A 15,845-nucleotide genomic window follows, 5' to 3' on the forward strand; every position below is an offset into this window, starting at 1 on the left:
GTATAAAAGAACTAAGTTACAGGGGTTCCTGGGTGGCTTACTTAGTTGGGCGTCCAGGTCATGATCCCACCGCTCATGAGTTTGAGCCCTGTGTCAGGCTCTGTGCAGACAGCTCAGAGCCTGGAGCCTGCTTTCGATTCTGTGTCTCCCTCTCTCTCTGTCCCTCTCCTGCTTGCATTCTGTCTCTTTCTCTCAAAAATAAATAAACATTTAAAAAAATAAAGAACAAAGTTATAATAAAGGTAGCCTTTTTTTGAAAGAGAGGAAGAGAGTGCGAGTGGAAGAGAGGGAAAGAGAATCTCAAGCAGGCTCCATGCTCAGCACGAAGCCCAATGCAGGGCTCGATCCCACAACCCAGGGATCATGACCTGAGCCAAAATCAAGAGCTGGAGGCTCAACCTACTGAGCCACCCAGGTGCTCCTAAAGGTAGTCTTTTATTTTTTAATTTTTTTTTTAAATTTGTTTTTGAGAGAGAAATAGAGACAGAGTAGGAATGGGGAAGGGGCAGAGAGAGAGACACACAGAATCTGAAACAGGCTCCAGGCTCAGAGCTGTCAGCACAGAGCGGGGCTCGAACCCACAGTGAGATCCTGACCTGAACTAAAGTCAAATGCTTAGCCAACTGAGCCATCAGGTGCCCCTTAAGGTAGCCTTTTAAATTAATGAGAAAAAGACTGTTTAAAAATAAAATAGAAGCAATTATTGGTTATTTAGAAACAGTAATCATTCCTTATATGCTATACTAACATAATTCCAGTTGAGTTCAATGGAACTTAAACCATAAAAGACTAAGAAGAAAATATTAATGTATTTATCTATTTCAAAGAAGTTCTTTCCAAGTACATATCTACATGCTAATAATAATCTCACTATAAGCAAAATGCAAGGCAAATAGCAAATCAATGAAAAATATCTGTAACAAGATAAAAATCATTAAGAAAAGAACAAACACTCCTTACCTGTGTGGGCAAAAAACATGATTACATGATTCACACACACACCCCAAATTCAAATATCCATTAAACACATGAAAAACGAAAAACAAAACAAAACTCCCTGTCATTATTAATGAAAGAAACACAGATGAAAACATCTATGTAATAACTTGAGAGCATAAACTTTTATGGTCTTCAAACCTTCAAATACTACAAGCAAAATTACACCTTTAAGCCTCCTTTAAGTACCTATCTAAGCCTTAAAATTTATCCATGTTTTGTTTTGAGAATTCACATTAAAGAAATAATAAAGCATGTGTACCAAGATTTCTGCCCCAGGAGCAGGGGATGAACACAACAGTCAAATGGGGTCAGTGGATTAGCCAGGCCCTGCCACTTGATTGACCGGCAACAAAGGGACATCAGTAAAAGCATCTGCATTTTAGAGCTTTTTAGGAACCCAAATAATGATGGGCACCAGTAACCATCAGGCAGTGGTGGCAAGTTTATCTGTAACACCGCACAACTGGCTCTAACTCCCTTATCTGAAATGCTTGCAGTCAAACATGCCTCACAATTAAAGCCTTTCTGGATACAAAAATAAATAAATAAATAAAAATTTACCCGAGCAGGTCTGGGAAAGTACCTGGTTATCAATTCTGTTACTATTCCTACAGGGAAATATCCATTCTAAGTGAGATAAGCACCAGTTCAGGTCACGTTTTGCAGTCCAATGAGTGAAGAAAAAATTTTCAGTTTTAGAGCTTTCTGGACTCCGGAGATGCACAGAAGGGATTGAGAACCCGTGTTTATAATAGAGAAACATTAACATCTATCTAAGTGTTATGATAATAAGGGATAGGCTGCATAAGTTATATAGCCCCAAGACGGGAAACTGCACCACTATAAAAAGCCACTTTTTTGGGGCGCCTGGGTGGCTCAGTCGGTTAAGCATCCAACTTGAGCTCAGGGTCATGATCTCATGTTTCATGAGTTCGAGCCCCATGTCAGGCTCTGTGCTGCTACCTCAGAGACTGGAGCCTGCTTCAGATTCTGTGTCTCCCTCTCTCTCTGCCTCTCCCCTGCTAACACTCTGTCTCTCTCTCAAAAATGAATAAACATTAAGAAAAAAATTTTAAGTCACTTTTTCAAAGAATATTTCATAAAATGGGAAAATGTTCATGAATAGTAGGTTAAAAAAAAGGCAAGATAAAAATATGCATTATGAATTCGACTTTGCGAAAGTAAATTACATGGATGTTTACGATTCCAGAATAAAAGACACAGGAACCATACCAGGATGTTAAATCAGCCACACTGACTTATGTTCTTTAGACTCCTCTGTATTTTTCTCACTTTCTACGACAATCAAGAAAATAACCCACTATGATCTGGAACCATGTACGGCCTATGTTCCTGTGTAGGACTAGAGGGTTAACAACTCCATCTCTGCCCCCAGGGAATCTAGAATCTCATCTCTGGAGAGCTCTGGGCAGGACTCAGTCCTCTCTGCATGAGACTGCATTTCATTCTCCATCAACAACTCCCTGCTGGCAGTCGGAACACTGTGACCCACTCACCAGGACTTTTTCACACCTCCACCTAATGAGAAACACTGGTGACCTTGCAAACCAGTGGTAAAAATGGCACGAATGGTACAATTAGAGCTTGAATCAGTTCATGACCTTATTTAAATCTACCCCCCCAAAAAAAAGGACTGTTAAAATGTGTTCGACTTTTTATTTTTTTCACTGTACCCAGGGAATCTCAATTATTTAAGAAATTGTTGGGGGAGGAGGAAAAGGGAAAACAAACCTGCATTCAGGTTTGTTCCAGGTGCTTCTCATGAAGAAGAGGGTGTGAACTTGAACGTGACAGGCCCAGCAATGAAAACCTCAGTCATTTTGTGGAACAAATAGATGCTGAGAGGGACGGTGACACTGGAAGGGCCCCTTGTGAAGGGACAGGCAGGAGTCAACACTTCTTACCTAACAGACCATCAGTGTCTAAGGGGTGGGCGTTGGGCAAATCATTGAAGGCCTCAGTTCCCAGTTACCTGAGTGTTCCTAACACCCAGGTGGTCTTCGTGAGCTCCTCCCACGTCTAGAATTCTCCATCAGTTTAATAGTTCAAAAACCTTTTTCACCAATATGCTATTTGTGACGGACTGTTACAGCCTACTCGATTTCAAACTTGGAACAGAGGTAAATAAATGGTTAATCAACACCTAATCACCCAAAAAAACCCAGATGGGTTGACAGTTTATCATGTTTACATAGAATCCAATAGTCTTTTTCAACTATTGCAGAGAAGAGGAAAAATCCTTCTGTAAGGCTTTCGACACATAAATTCTTGCCGGCTGTGGCCTTAAATAAGAAGTTAACTCTCTTAGCTTAATCCCACAGAAATGACTTGTTTGTAGGCAGATTATCCTCTGGGAATCCTTTTTATTATTTGTGGGGTGATAATCCTTCCCTCCTTCCCTCGCCTTCTCCCAACCCAAAGAGGAGGAGCACAAGGTGAGTGTCCATCGTCCCCTGTACCACCAGGACCATCGTGAAAACAAGAACCTTCCAGGAGAAAGGGCGGACTTACCCTATCCCAGCTGAAACACAGGCCCAGCCGATCAAGCTGCTTCCTCATGTGTTTAATATTACTGTCAAACAAAGCAAGAGGGTTTGGTTTTCAGAAGGGGGAAGGCCACAAGCAAACCACACCTTGAGAACGTGAAGGGAAACTCCAGAAATCTAGGTTATTCAAAAGGGTTTCCAGGGGCGCCTAGGTGGCTCAGTCCATCAAGCATCTGACTTCGACTCAGGTCATGATTTCAGTCTGTGAGTTTGAGCTCCGCATTGGGCTCTGCTCTCAGCAAAGACCATGTTTCAGATCCTCTGTCCTCCTCTCCCTTTGCACCCCCCCAAAGTACATAAACATTAAAAAAATATTTAAATGAGTTTAAAATCGACTGAAGAGAAGGCCCCTGATGTACAAAGTGTGGGAATCCAAAAGAAACCTGGTTTAGAGCTTGCTTATCAGTCAAAACCTAAAATCTAAAACTGTCCAAAAACTGGGATAGAGGGAGAGAAGTGAATTAATCAACTTTCATATAATAGGAAATGAGGTAAGACGTCATTTTTCCCTTTTCTCTAGGTGATCTCTGCTTGGCCAGCAACAGCTTATTTTATTTTGTGCTAGACATTTTGCAGAAGAGTGCTTGCTATGGACAGTGTTGGTGCCCTCCACCCCTCAAGTTCATATGTTGAAACCTAACCAAGGTGATGGTCTTTGGAAGTGAGGCCTGTGGAAGGAGATTAGGTCTTGTGGGCAGAGCCCTCCTGAATGGGATCAGTGCCTTATGAAAGAGACCCCAGAGAGCTTCCTTGCCCCTGCTGCCATGTGGGGACACAGAGAGAAGACAGCCATCTGTGAACCTCCCCCTCACTAGACACCACGCCTGCAGGCACCTTGGTCTTGGACTTCCCAGCCTCTACAACTATAAGAAACAAATGTCTGCTGTGTATAAGCCGCCCAGACTATGGTGTTTTTGTTAAAGCAGCTGACTGACTAAGCGCTTCATCGTTATCCGTTCAGATGAGGTAGGGGCTAGACTATCCCTCGCCTACAGAGAAATAAACTGAGACACAGAGATGCTAAGTAATTTCCTCAAGGTGATTAGCTAACAAGAAGGAAACACAGGATTTGCACCGAGGTGGCCTGATTCAGGGGCCATATTCTTTTCTTTGTTTACAGTTTAGTTTTTGAGAGAGGCAGAGAAAGGGAGAGAGAGAGAGAGAGAGAAAGAGAAAGAGAGAGAAAGAGAGAGAGAGAGAGAGAATATGAGTGGAGAAGGGGCACAGAGAGGAGGAAAACGAATCCTAAGCAGGCTCTGCGCTGTCAGCACAGAGCCCAACATGGGGCTTAATCCCATGAACTGAGAGACCATTACCTGAGCTGAGATCAAGAGTCAGATGCTTAATCGACTGAGCCACCCAGGCGCCCCCAGGAGCCATCTTCTTAACTGCTGTTTTCTAGTGGAGGGGTTGGCAAACTTCTTCTGTCAAGGGCCAGATGGTAAATGCTTTCAGCTTTGTGAGCCATACGGTCTGTCACAACTACTCAACTCTGCCCCTGTATCATGAAAGCAGCCATGGGCAATATGTAAGCAAATGGGTACGGCTGTGTTCCAATAAAACTTTACTTACAAAATTAGGTAGGGCCAAATTTGGCCCATGGATCATAATTTAACAATTATTGGTCTAGTTTACATCAATTTTGTACCATATTTGATCCACTTTATTTAATTATCTTTTCTTCCTTTTTTCATCATTCCCATTTAATCTAGAATTAACCATAACTGGAAAAGTGGGAACTGGGGGTTAGGAGAAAAAAGAGGGGAAGAAAAGGTTCAGTGGATGCTTTTACAATGTAGCCTTGGGCAAGATAAAGCAAAGGGAGGTGAAAGACAATGGGGACAGGCCCTTGAGCTGCCCTTCTACATCTCTTGAGACGGAGAGTAGGGAAGGGCCCAATCTTTGTGAAAGAGGCTCATGGAGAGAGCCCAGAACTCAACTGGGTTCTGGCACGAGGGGTGGGCACTGCTGGTGCACATGTATGTGGAAGCATGAGGCACAGGTGGAACTGGGAGTGTGTCCCTCTTGGAGAAAGCCACGCCCAAAATATACTGGCCATATATTTCCACCCTGAATGTCTAAGTTCCTCTTGCTCTAGAAGGGCAAAGGCAAAAATTAACAGAATTTTCAGAGAAAATGACACTGTGGGATTGGGATATAGCTAGCACTGGTCAAGAAGATGCAAAAATATAACAAATGCAACCCTCTCCTTCTTCCTTCCAAATGCAAATCCTCAAAGGAAGAATAACTTTGCAAACAACAAAGCATCAAAGGGAACGCATAAATGAATACCTAAAGCCTTCTAGGTCATTTCTTAGAGAAGAACACAGCTTGCTAAAGCCAAACACCAACATACACAATTCTGTTTATCGCCTGGCAGTCCGCAATGTTTTGTTTGCTTTGTTCTCTGTTTCTCATGCACAGATTAGAACATGTTCTTGAGGTTTCTAAATGTGTTCAGATACACCTATAAATACATACCTTTGTGTCCAACTTTCTGGATGTAGATTCCTCTCGATCGCTGCATTTTCGGCAGGCAGTCCGAACGCATCCCATCCCATGGGGTTGATGACCTAGCACCCAGAAGAGAAACATCAGTCATGGCCGCCTGCTAAAATCTCTACCAGCACTGTCTTCTGGGCAATAAACAGGCCTTCTCTCCTACTAACATGTCATGTCCATTTCTGGATGATTCCAAATGATGCTTTTGAAAGCCAGCTGGCTCCTATGATGTATACAGAGGAAGAGAATTTAGAAGGTTATATGCCGTGGTGCCAACAGCAGTTTTCTCTGAGTGGACTATTTTCCGTGACTACTCTTTACTTCCTTCTTCTTCTTGTCTGTATTGTCTATCATGAAACCAAGCTGTTTTCCTGAAACTAGAGTTTCCTGTGATTTCAAATATATATACCTATAAAAACATACAGGCATTTAAAATGCTCACCTCATATTTGTCTCTTCCAATTAAGGATCTGTGCTGTCCAATATGGCGGCCACTATCCACACGCGGTTGTATAAATGTAAACTCAAATTAACTAAAATGAAAAATTCAGTTCCTCCGTTGCACTAGCCACTTCTCAAGGCTGCAACAGCCACTAAAATCTTAGAGCTCAGAAAGGGCTCTAGGTCCTCACCTAGGACCTAGGCAAGAAAGGTCCTCTACCCCCGCCCCCTTTAATTTGACAGTTTAAGCAACTGTGGCCCGGCGAGAGTGAGCAGCCATGCTAGATCACACCAGAAGCAATTAATTGCCTCAAGCCAGGATGGGCCAGTAAGGCATCCATTTCTGGAAATGGACACCCAGTTACACCTCGACTGGTGGCTTCAATGCCAAGGTCGTTAAGTTGACTTACATGCTGTGAGCGGGAACCGCGGCAGGAAGCACATACCGGCCTTGTGTTAATCACACAGACAACCTGGCCTTCTGTTCACACACACTTCCTTGGGATAGTGACCAATATACAGAGGCATTTACGGGCACTACCTCATCACGCGTGCACATCAAAACAGGACATTTTCCACCAAAGAAAGAGGTCTGGTTTTCTTTTATACAAAAAAAAAAAGTATCCCTCTGACATTTGAAGTAATGCATATTTGCTATAAATAATTGGGTACACAGAGAAAAATACTCAGAAGAAAACAAAACTCACTTGTAATTCTACCATATAGTCATATACAACCAGTTAAGTTTAAAAAATGTACATCCAATTTTCAGAGATCGGGATCATATCATTTATGGGTTTTTTTTTTTCGCTCTTCTTTCTTTCCCGCCGTGCACCTGGAATTCTCTTCCATCTTTCTGCCTGGCACAAGAACTCTCTGAAGTGCACATGAATGTCACCCATGGCCATCTCTGCCTTGGGGCCTTAGGCACCTATGATTTGAAGTGTCCCAAACTGGACTCATCTCCCCTCCCAGCCTCCAGATCCGTTCTCCCCGGGGCCCCACATAACGGGAAGCAGGAAGAGAATGGGCGTGCCCCTTCCAAGGAGTGGAGCCACTTGCGTTAAAGTCACCATTCTGAGGGCACATTACTTTTTAAATGGGTTTTAGGAGTCTGCTGGGATCATTCCACCTAAAGCCGGAGACCATGCACCCAAAATCTGAGCTGCTCAAACCCCTCTGGCTATAAAGGCTCACTCTTCAGGAAGCTGTGTGGTCAGCGGGGGAAAGCCCCAAACCCCAGCCTGCCGTTTATGGGCACTGGGACCCAAGGTACTGTACGTACTCCACTCGTGACTAGAAGCAGCCACCTTGCATTGCTGAGGACAACATGCCACGTCAGGGGGGGGCACCCAGCATGGGGCACACAAGATGGGTGCCCCACAAACGGCAGCGCCGGCCACCTGCCATCTGCCACCTGCTCTTCAGCACCCACAGCACTGCCCAGTGCTGGATCCCCCATCAAGACTTCAGCCTGTCTCTCTGTCCAATCATCACGATCGCTATCTGACACCAGGTGGGGAGACGTCTTGACCTCACCCCCGTCCCCAGCCCTGTGCACTCCTGAGCGTGGGTTACTTGTGACAAGGTTGCAGAACGCTGGTGTCAGGCATTAGAAATCCTTAACCAAACCGAACAGACCATGAGGTTCAAAGGGCCATTCAACTGTTTGGCCTGCTTTCCCATAAAAGGAAAATTCTTTCTTGCAAAGTCAATGGCTCATATGAGGTGCTCCGCTTGAAAGCAGCCTGCCTCTTCCTACAAGCTGGCCGAAGCAGGGGAGTCATGGGCTAGTCCACGAGAGGGCAGCCTCCCGGGCCCTGCCCCCGACCACCCTGGGCAAGGACACCCACCCCGTAGACTGGCCACCTCAGGGCTGGCGGTGAGTCGGATCCACTCACACGTGCCTTCTGGAAGAGATACCGGCTTGGGGAATGAGCAGGACTGTGGGCACCTCAGCCTGCGATTGCTCGGGGGGAGGCTGGTCTGCGGGTCCCACATGGAAGCCCGGGACTTCCAGCCTGAGAGGACGTGACTTCCAAGCCACCCCACCTTCAGCGCCTCTGTCCACACCCCTCCAGAGTTCCGTCTGACCCGGGTCCTTTCTTCCTCCTTAACTGGATGTTTCCCAAAGCACAAGCGTAATACGAGCTTATTGTAGCAAGTGACACAATATGACACGTGATACATAAAAGCAAGGCTGACCCTCTCCCTCTGGTCCCAACCTCCCTTCTCAGCTCTGACGTGCCTGAGAACACCAGCCTCTCCGGGTCCCTCCACATCTTTCTCACTCAAGCATGGACATACAAATATGTGTACACGTATACAGGGGCTGGCTGGCTTATGCTTTTTGGAAACAGAACCTGTTTTACGCTATTTTAGAACCTGCATTTTTTTTTTCATTTGACACATCATGGACATCTGTACAAAATACGTGTATGTGTGTGTGTGTGTGTGTGTGCATGTGTGCACATGTGTGTGGCTTCTGACATCTTAACATTCTCCCAGGAGTGTCTGTTCTATGAAGTTTTAGGAACCCGGCCAGACACAGCCCCATCCAGTTGATCTTTCAGACCCGAGGTCTCCCTTCCTCTTGCTAAATGTGGCGGCCCCAAAATGCTGCATCCTTCCCAACAGCGTCCTCCCCTTCTGGAAACTGCTCCTCCTCCAACTTCACACAGTCCAGCCGGGGGCTGCCAGTCGCAAAATCAGTCCCTCTGGTTACACGTGCCTGAACCCTTCTCTGGGCCTGTCTGTGGCCTGCAGGGAGCAGGGGCAACAGAGACCGGGAGGGCAATGGCACCCTCCTTTCCCCTAGGCCCAGAGGAACAAGGACATGGGCCCACCTGGTGGCGATGTCTCCGCCACAGACAACACAGCTGGTACATGCACCGAGCCTGGGGACACAGGCATGCTTCAAGGACCTCGTCCTGATCCCCATGGGCCTGTTCCTGCAACACTTCCCTTTGACTCTGTGAGATAGGTCAGGATCTGTAAAAACACACGAGCCCCTTTTTGGCTCCAGCTGGTCTGAGCTGGCTTGCCATCCATCTGTGGTAGCCAAGAATCCTAAGTAAAACACACACCCTTGAGGATATAGCTCTCTCTTTAGCATTGCTTAATCCACAGATGAAAAACATTCCCTTGTAACAATTGTTAAGCATCACAGCCTTTTCTCTCTTTTCCTTTAATTTTTAAAAAGAAAGAAGAGAGAAAGGGAAGGGAGGGAGGAAAGAAGGAAATGAAAGAAAGAAAGAAAGAAAGAAAGAAAGAAAGAAAGAAAGAAAGAAAGAAAGAAAGAGAGAAAGAAAGAAAGAAAGAAAAGAAAGAAAGAAAGAAAGAAAGAAAGAAAGAAAGAAAGGGAAAGAAGGAAAGAAAAGAAAGAAAGAAAGGAAAGAGAGAGAAAGAAAAAAAGAAAAGAAAAGAAAAGAAGAGAAGAGAGAGAGAGAAAGAAAGAGAGAGAGAGAAGTCTGATTTTGGGGCTCAATGCTGGATTACTAGAAAGTTCCACAGTACTTCTACGGACGACGCAGGAGTGCAACTTTCAGCTATGCTTCAATTCCCCTGGGGCTGCCTCACTGGCAGGAAAATGGAGCTGTTGTGTAACTGTTCCACGGGAAGGAGGAACGTAATTACCACTTGGTTTCTGGGTTGGAACTGCCAAAATGGCACTGGTTCAACACTCCTGCCTATTAACACTCTGCTAGATGCTGTCCGTATTTTTAAATAAAGTCAATACAGAGACAGTCACAAAAACCAGTCTGGATTTACGTAATATTTTTCTATTTTTGTTTTTAGATGAAATTAGCATGAAAAGAGAGTCTTAGCCCACATGTTACCCAAGCTGTCTATGAAAATAAAGTTAGACAATCTTAAAGCTTCTTAATATTTCATTCTCACCAAAGCCTGACAGAAAGCGAACGCCTGCCTAGAGTACAGACTGTGGGGGAGCCTTTCTGCATCTCGAAGTCAGAACAGTTCTCTCCACCATGGGCCGATCGCTGGCATAAAGGTTCCGTGAGCCAGCTTCCCACGGAAGAGGGAAGAGTCCCATCGCTCTTCTACCCGGGTTTCCAGAGACCCAGGGGCCAAGTGCAGCCCATCTATGTAAAAAACACCATGTCAGGTGACTCCTTTGCCAGCCTCCTCCGCCTCCTGGTCTCTTAAACATCACCCGCATCAAACACCTCCCTTCTAGGTGTGAGATGCCCTCTTCCTCACCTGCGGTTTCCTATCGCCAAGACTATCCAAAACATTCACCGGGAGGCTTCTAACTCTCCTTTTTGGTTCTGAAATTCCTATTCCTTTCCATCACTACAACTTGGTTTATTTATTTAAAAAAAAATTTAAGTTTATTTATTTTTGAGATAGAGTGCGAGCCGAAGGGGCAGAGAGAGAGGAGAGAGAGAGAATTCCAATCTGAGCTGTCAGCACAGAGCCCGACACAGGGCTTGAACCCACAAGCTGTGAGATTATGACCTGAGCTAAAGTCAGATGCTTAACCGACTGAGCCACCCAGGCGCCCCTGTATTTCTTCTTTGTAAAGGGGGTGGAAATACGGAATTGTATGTATAATTTAAAAATACATTTTTGAAGAAGAAGAAGAAAAGAACAGGCAAAGGACCAGTTCTTCCTCCAACACGGGAAGTAGGAGCAAACAGAGGGGACAAAACTTTTCAAGGTGGAACGGAAGGAAGCCGGGGCAGCCGGTGGCCTGTCTCCCCAGTGGTGAATTAGCACAGTCGTTACTACAATCCCCGGGGAATGACCAGCTTTCTGGCCTTTTCATCATGAAACAAAACTTTATACTTGAAACCAATCCAGCTTCTAATTGAGAGCAACCATGGTTACTGCTGCTCAAAAAAATTGCTATTTTCAGAGACTGTCATGGTTTCTCTGGCACAGATGTAACACTTTATTTCCAAGAGATGAAGAAAGATACCATTTAATGTTGTTTAGCAAGTGTTAATCGCCCCCCAATATCACACACCTGTGGAGCAAAACCGAGCGGCTACTTCAGAGAAGGAAACCCATACAACCGTACCGAGGCCCGGGGCAGGCCTCCCGGGGAAGGCGGGGAGATGCCACAAGCGGATAACTCAGCCCGTTTCTAATCGAGACACCAGACCAGCCATTCATTCTTCCCTCCAAATGACACGGGCGCGGACAAGCCCTGGAAATCCACGCTGTGCTTCTTTAGGAGCTACACTGATGCGGAAACCTGAAAACGAATGCCACGCTCTGCCCCTCGTAGCCACTTGCGGACCAGACTGAAAACCAGGGGAACACGGAGAATAGGGCACTTGCTCACAACTCCGCCTGCCGCCTCGTGCTCAAGGGGCATCATGTTCTAATCGGGCAGCTGCCAGTCAGAGGGCCTCCCCTGCCCTCCTACCCCACAGCAAACAGCAGAGAGGCCCCAGCAGAAAACCCGGCCAGTGCCTGGAGGCTTCTGGCCTGAGACAAAGGAGTCCAAGGCCAGCCCTGCGAGAGGAACCAGGTATCCTGGTGCCTTCATCACGCTGCTTCCGGCCCAGAGGGTCCCAGGGAGACCAGCCGGGGCGGGAGGGGGGTCATTTTCTTTTCCAATCCGTACAACATACGAGAACACAACAGAATCACCGTCTGTGTGAAGCTTTAAAATGTGTCATCAAACATTTTATGAGTTTAAGAAGAAGCTGATTGGCAGCACGTCTCTTCTGGTTCTTCCCTGGCTTCGGAAGGCCGCTGCCTAAACATCCAAATGTCAGGATAACATTACCGCTACTATTAACTGGGCTACACTAGGAAACTGCGTTACGGTCCTTCTCACGATCACCTCACAGGAACCCTGCCACAAATCTGTGAGGTGGGAAGGGCAGTGTCACCACTGGATTGACCAATGCCCCGATTCCTGATCAACGCCTCACCCCCAAACCACCTGTTTCTCCATTTACAAAGTCCACGTCCCACCTGGGCCCGGGTGCCCATGCCCAGTCAGCTCTTTGTGACATTAGCTTTCCCCAAGAGAAAGGTGATCACCATGGCTTTCAGGCCCATCTACCTGAACGAGGGAGAGCAATGGCGGGGAGGGGAGGGCACCTTCTCATTTCTCTCCTTTACGCACTACCTACTTGCTACTATAGGAGGAAACCAAAGTAAAAGCAACCTTGAACTTTCCCAATCATCGTTCTCACCCATTCTCACACCCAAATTACAATCTGTGGTCTGGCCAGGCTCACAGAATCAAAGACAAACCACAGACTGGGAGAACACATTTGCACTGCGTTTAACCAACAACGAATCAATAATCCAGACTGTATAAAGAATTCTACAGAGCAACAGGAAAAAGACAAACAACCCAAGAGGAACTTGGCAAATAATGCAAGCAAACCATTCAGAGAAGAAAAAAATTAAATACAATAAACATATGAAAATAACTCCACTTCACTAAGGCAGTACTCTGGAAAATGTAAATTAAAAACAAAATAAGATGCCATTTCCCATATGACAAATTAGCACAGACTAAAACGTCATTCGTCACTGGCCTTGACAGTTGGGAAAGTGACGTAGAAAGATGGTAGTAATGCAGGGCGCCTGGGAAGCTCAGTTGGTTAAACTCCCAACTTCAGTGCCGGTCATGATCTCATGGTCTGTGAGTTAAGCCCCACATCAGGCTCTGTGCTGTCAGGTCAGGGGCCTGCTTCGGATACTCTGTCCCCCTCTCTCTCTGCCCCTCCTCTGCTCATTCTCTCTCTCTCTCTTAAAAATAAATAAATAAACTTACAAAAAAAAAGAAGAGAAAGATGTAGCCAGGAAGGCCACCTCTCCCACAGGCTAACTGGTCAGGTACAAGGATCTTCACTGGAGCAAAAATTTGAAACAACCTAAAACTCTATCCATGCGAAAATGGATAATTAACTATTGTCATAATTACACAGCACTTATAATGGATGAAATTACCCTAGAGATAGAGGAAAATATACAGAATATTAAGTAAGATATCTTTTATGTAAAATTAAAAACATAATAGGGGCGCCTGGGTGGCTCAGTCGGTTAAGCGTCCGACTTCAGCTCAGGTCATGATCTCACAGTTCATGAGTTCGAGCCCCGCATCAGGCTCCGTGCTGACAGCTAGCTCAGAGCCTGGAGCCTGTCTTTGGATTCTGTGACTCCCTCTCTCTCTGACCCTCCCCTGCTCATGCTGTCCCTCTCTCTCTCTCAAAAAAAAAATAAATAAAACATTAAAAAAAATAATACTACATATAAGTGTGTATGTATCCTTAAACCATAGAGTGAAAGCATGAATACATGAAGATAAAAGATATACACTAACTCCTGAACAGTGACTTGGAATTGGAACCCAGTTGTGGAGAGAGACAATTCTTATCTGTCAACATAAAAATGAAAAAAAAAAAGGAGCTGAGGCTACTATGATTAAATGGTGGCATCTTCTATCAGGACAGTGGGTCTGGATACCTGCGATAATGCTCTCTGGACTTCTCTGCTGGAAATGTTTATTGTTGGGCTGGCTGAGAGGTGGGGCAGAGACACCACAGAATGGCAGACCTTAGGATGGCTGACCTTCCCACCACTTCTTAGGATGGCTGACCTTCTTAAGATGGCTGACCTTCCTGCCACTACATCAGTGGCCGTTACTACCTCGGTGGGAAACAGAAATTTAAACCTTCCAACCCTGGACTTTCCAGTCAAGAGACTGCCCCTATTATCTGAACCCCCACTAACAGGCTATAAAACCCCCACCACCACCCAACCAGGCCGCGACTCCCCCGACTCCCCTCTCTCTGGAGTCGCGGAACCTTGCCCAGGGTCGCAGGCAATAAAACTGTCCCCGTAAATTCTCTCACCTTGGCCGAGGGTGCACGCAATAAAACTCCTTCTGCGGAACCTTTTGCCTTGGAGTCTCTTTTCACTCAAAAACCTTACATTTATAACTTTGTAAAAGTATCCTGTTTAAACTAAAGGGGATAAGTGAGGCTACTCAGGAAAAGCAGATAGAGAGGAAAAAAAAGAGAGAGAAGGCAGTTCAGAATAGAACTGGAAGTAAGGTGGAGAAATTCCTTGAAAAACACAACTTAAAACTGACACAGAAGGAAACAGAAGATCTAAACAGCCTTAAGACATTAAGAAGATAGAATCTGTAATTTTAAAACTTCCCACAAGAAAATCGTGGGCCCAGACACCATTACTGGTGAATACTATTAAACAATAAGACCAGAAGAATACCAATAATACACAACACTGTCAGGTTATAGGAAGAAGGGAACATCTAGTTGTTTCATGAGGCCAGCATAGCCCTGATAACAAAACCAGACAAAGAAAATCAGTGAGGTGCCTGGGTGGCTCAGATGGTGAGCGTCCAACTTCGGCTCAGATCATGATCTCACAGTTCATGAGTTCGAGCCCCACATTGGGCTCTGTGCTGACAGCTCAGAGCTTGCAGCCTGCTTCAGATTCTGTGTCTCCCACTCTCTCTGCCCGTCCCCTGCTTGCACTGTCTCTCAAAAATAAACATTAAAAAAAAAAAAGAAGAAGAAAGCTGGCACTCAATGACTATATAGTGAATAAATGAATGAATACATATGTCAGACCCTGTTGTTATTCCAAATTAGATATTCCCTCCCTCCCTAGAGTGAGGACCATTGAACTTGACCTGAATCCTATCCTGCTCTATCTTTGGGACTAGTCCTGACACTGCTAATGGATTTTAAAACAACAGGAAGCTCAACAGGCTTCTGTGTTGTTGACAATTACACTGATATTTGTTTCTCTTTTGCTAAATCACTTACAAAATGGCTGGACAAGTTTTCACCAAATTTGGAGTTATAGACAGGATGATCTGACTTAAATGTGGCTTATGAAAATTAACAAGAAGCTAATTTCAGCAAAACCTGGGGGATGCCCCAAAAAGATAGCTCATCATCTAAAACAGAACTGAAAGTCAGAAACAAGGCAAGCTCTCAATGCCTATTGATCACGCCGACTAAGACACTGTAAGCCAAATAACAAAAAGTGGTTTCAGGGGCGCCTGGGTGGTTCTGTCCGTTAAGTGTCCAACTTTGGGTTGGGTCATGAACTTACAGTTTGTGAGTTCGAGCCCTGGGTTGGCCTCTCTGCTGTCAGTGCAGAGCCTGCTTGGGATTCTCTGTCCTGCCTCTCTCTGCCCTTCCTCCGTCTCACTCTCAAAAATAAAACATTTTTTTTTAAAAAGGCTTTAAGTTTAAAAAAAAAAAAAAAAAGAGTGGTATTGGGTGTTGGGAGCCGTTTCTGAACACATAGGTTGAGAAAGAACTCCTTGTGAGATTAAGGTAAGTTGCACAGACTCACTGTCAGATG

At 45.3% G+C, this 15,845-nt stretch overlaps 1 protein-coding gene across 3 annotated transcripts in view; it reads right to left on the minus strand.

The window, feature by feature from the left end:
• Positions 1 to 15,845, minus strand: part of LARS2 (leucyl-tRNA synthetase 2, mitochondrial) — a 235,356-nt gene that overhangs the window by 117,819 nt on the left and 101,692 nt on the right. For all 3 annotated transcript variants that reach the window (XM_039228048.1, XM_039228051.1, XM_039228050.1), the window contains 2 exons: positions 6,048 to 6,139; positions 3,532 to 3,592 (listed from right to left, as the gene is read on the minus strand). In XM_039228048.1, the coding sequence (XP_039083979.1) occupies positions 3,532 to 3,592; positions 6,048 to 6,139 (153 nt within the window). The remainder of the gene's footprint in view (positions 1 to 3,531; positions 3,593 to 6,047; positions 6,140 to 15,845) is intronic.

Source organism: Hyaena hyaena, unplaced genomic scaffold, assembly GCF_003009895.1.
Source record: "Hyaena hyaena isolate Hyena2069 unplaced genomic scaffold, ASM300989v1 scaffold_30, whole genome shotgun sequence".
In the NCBI taxonomy this organism is placed as follows: Eukaryota; Metazoa; Chordata; class Mammalia; order Carnivora; family Hyaenidae; genus Hyaena; species Hyaena hyaena.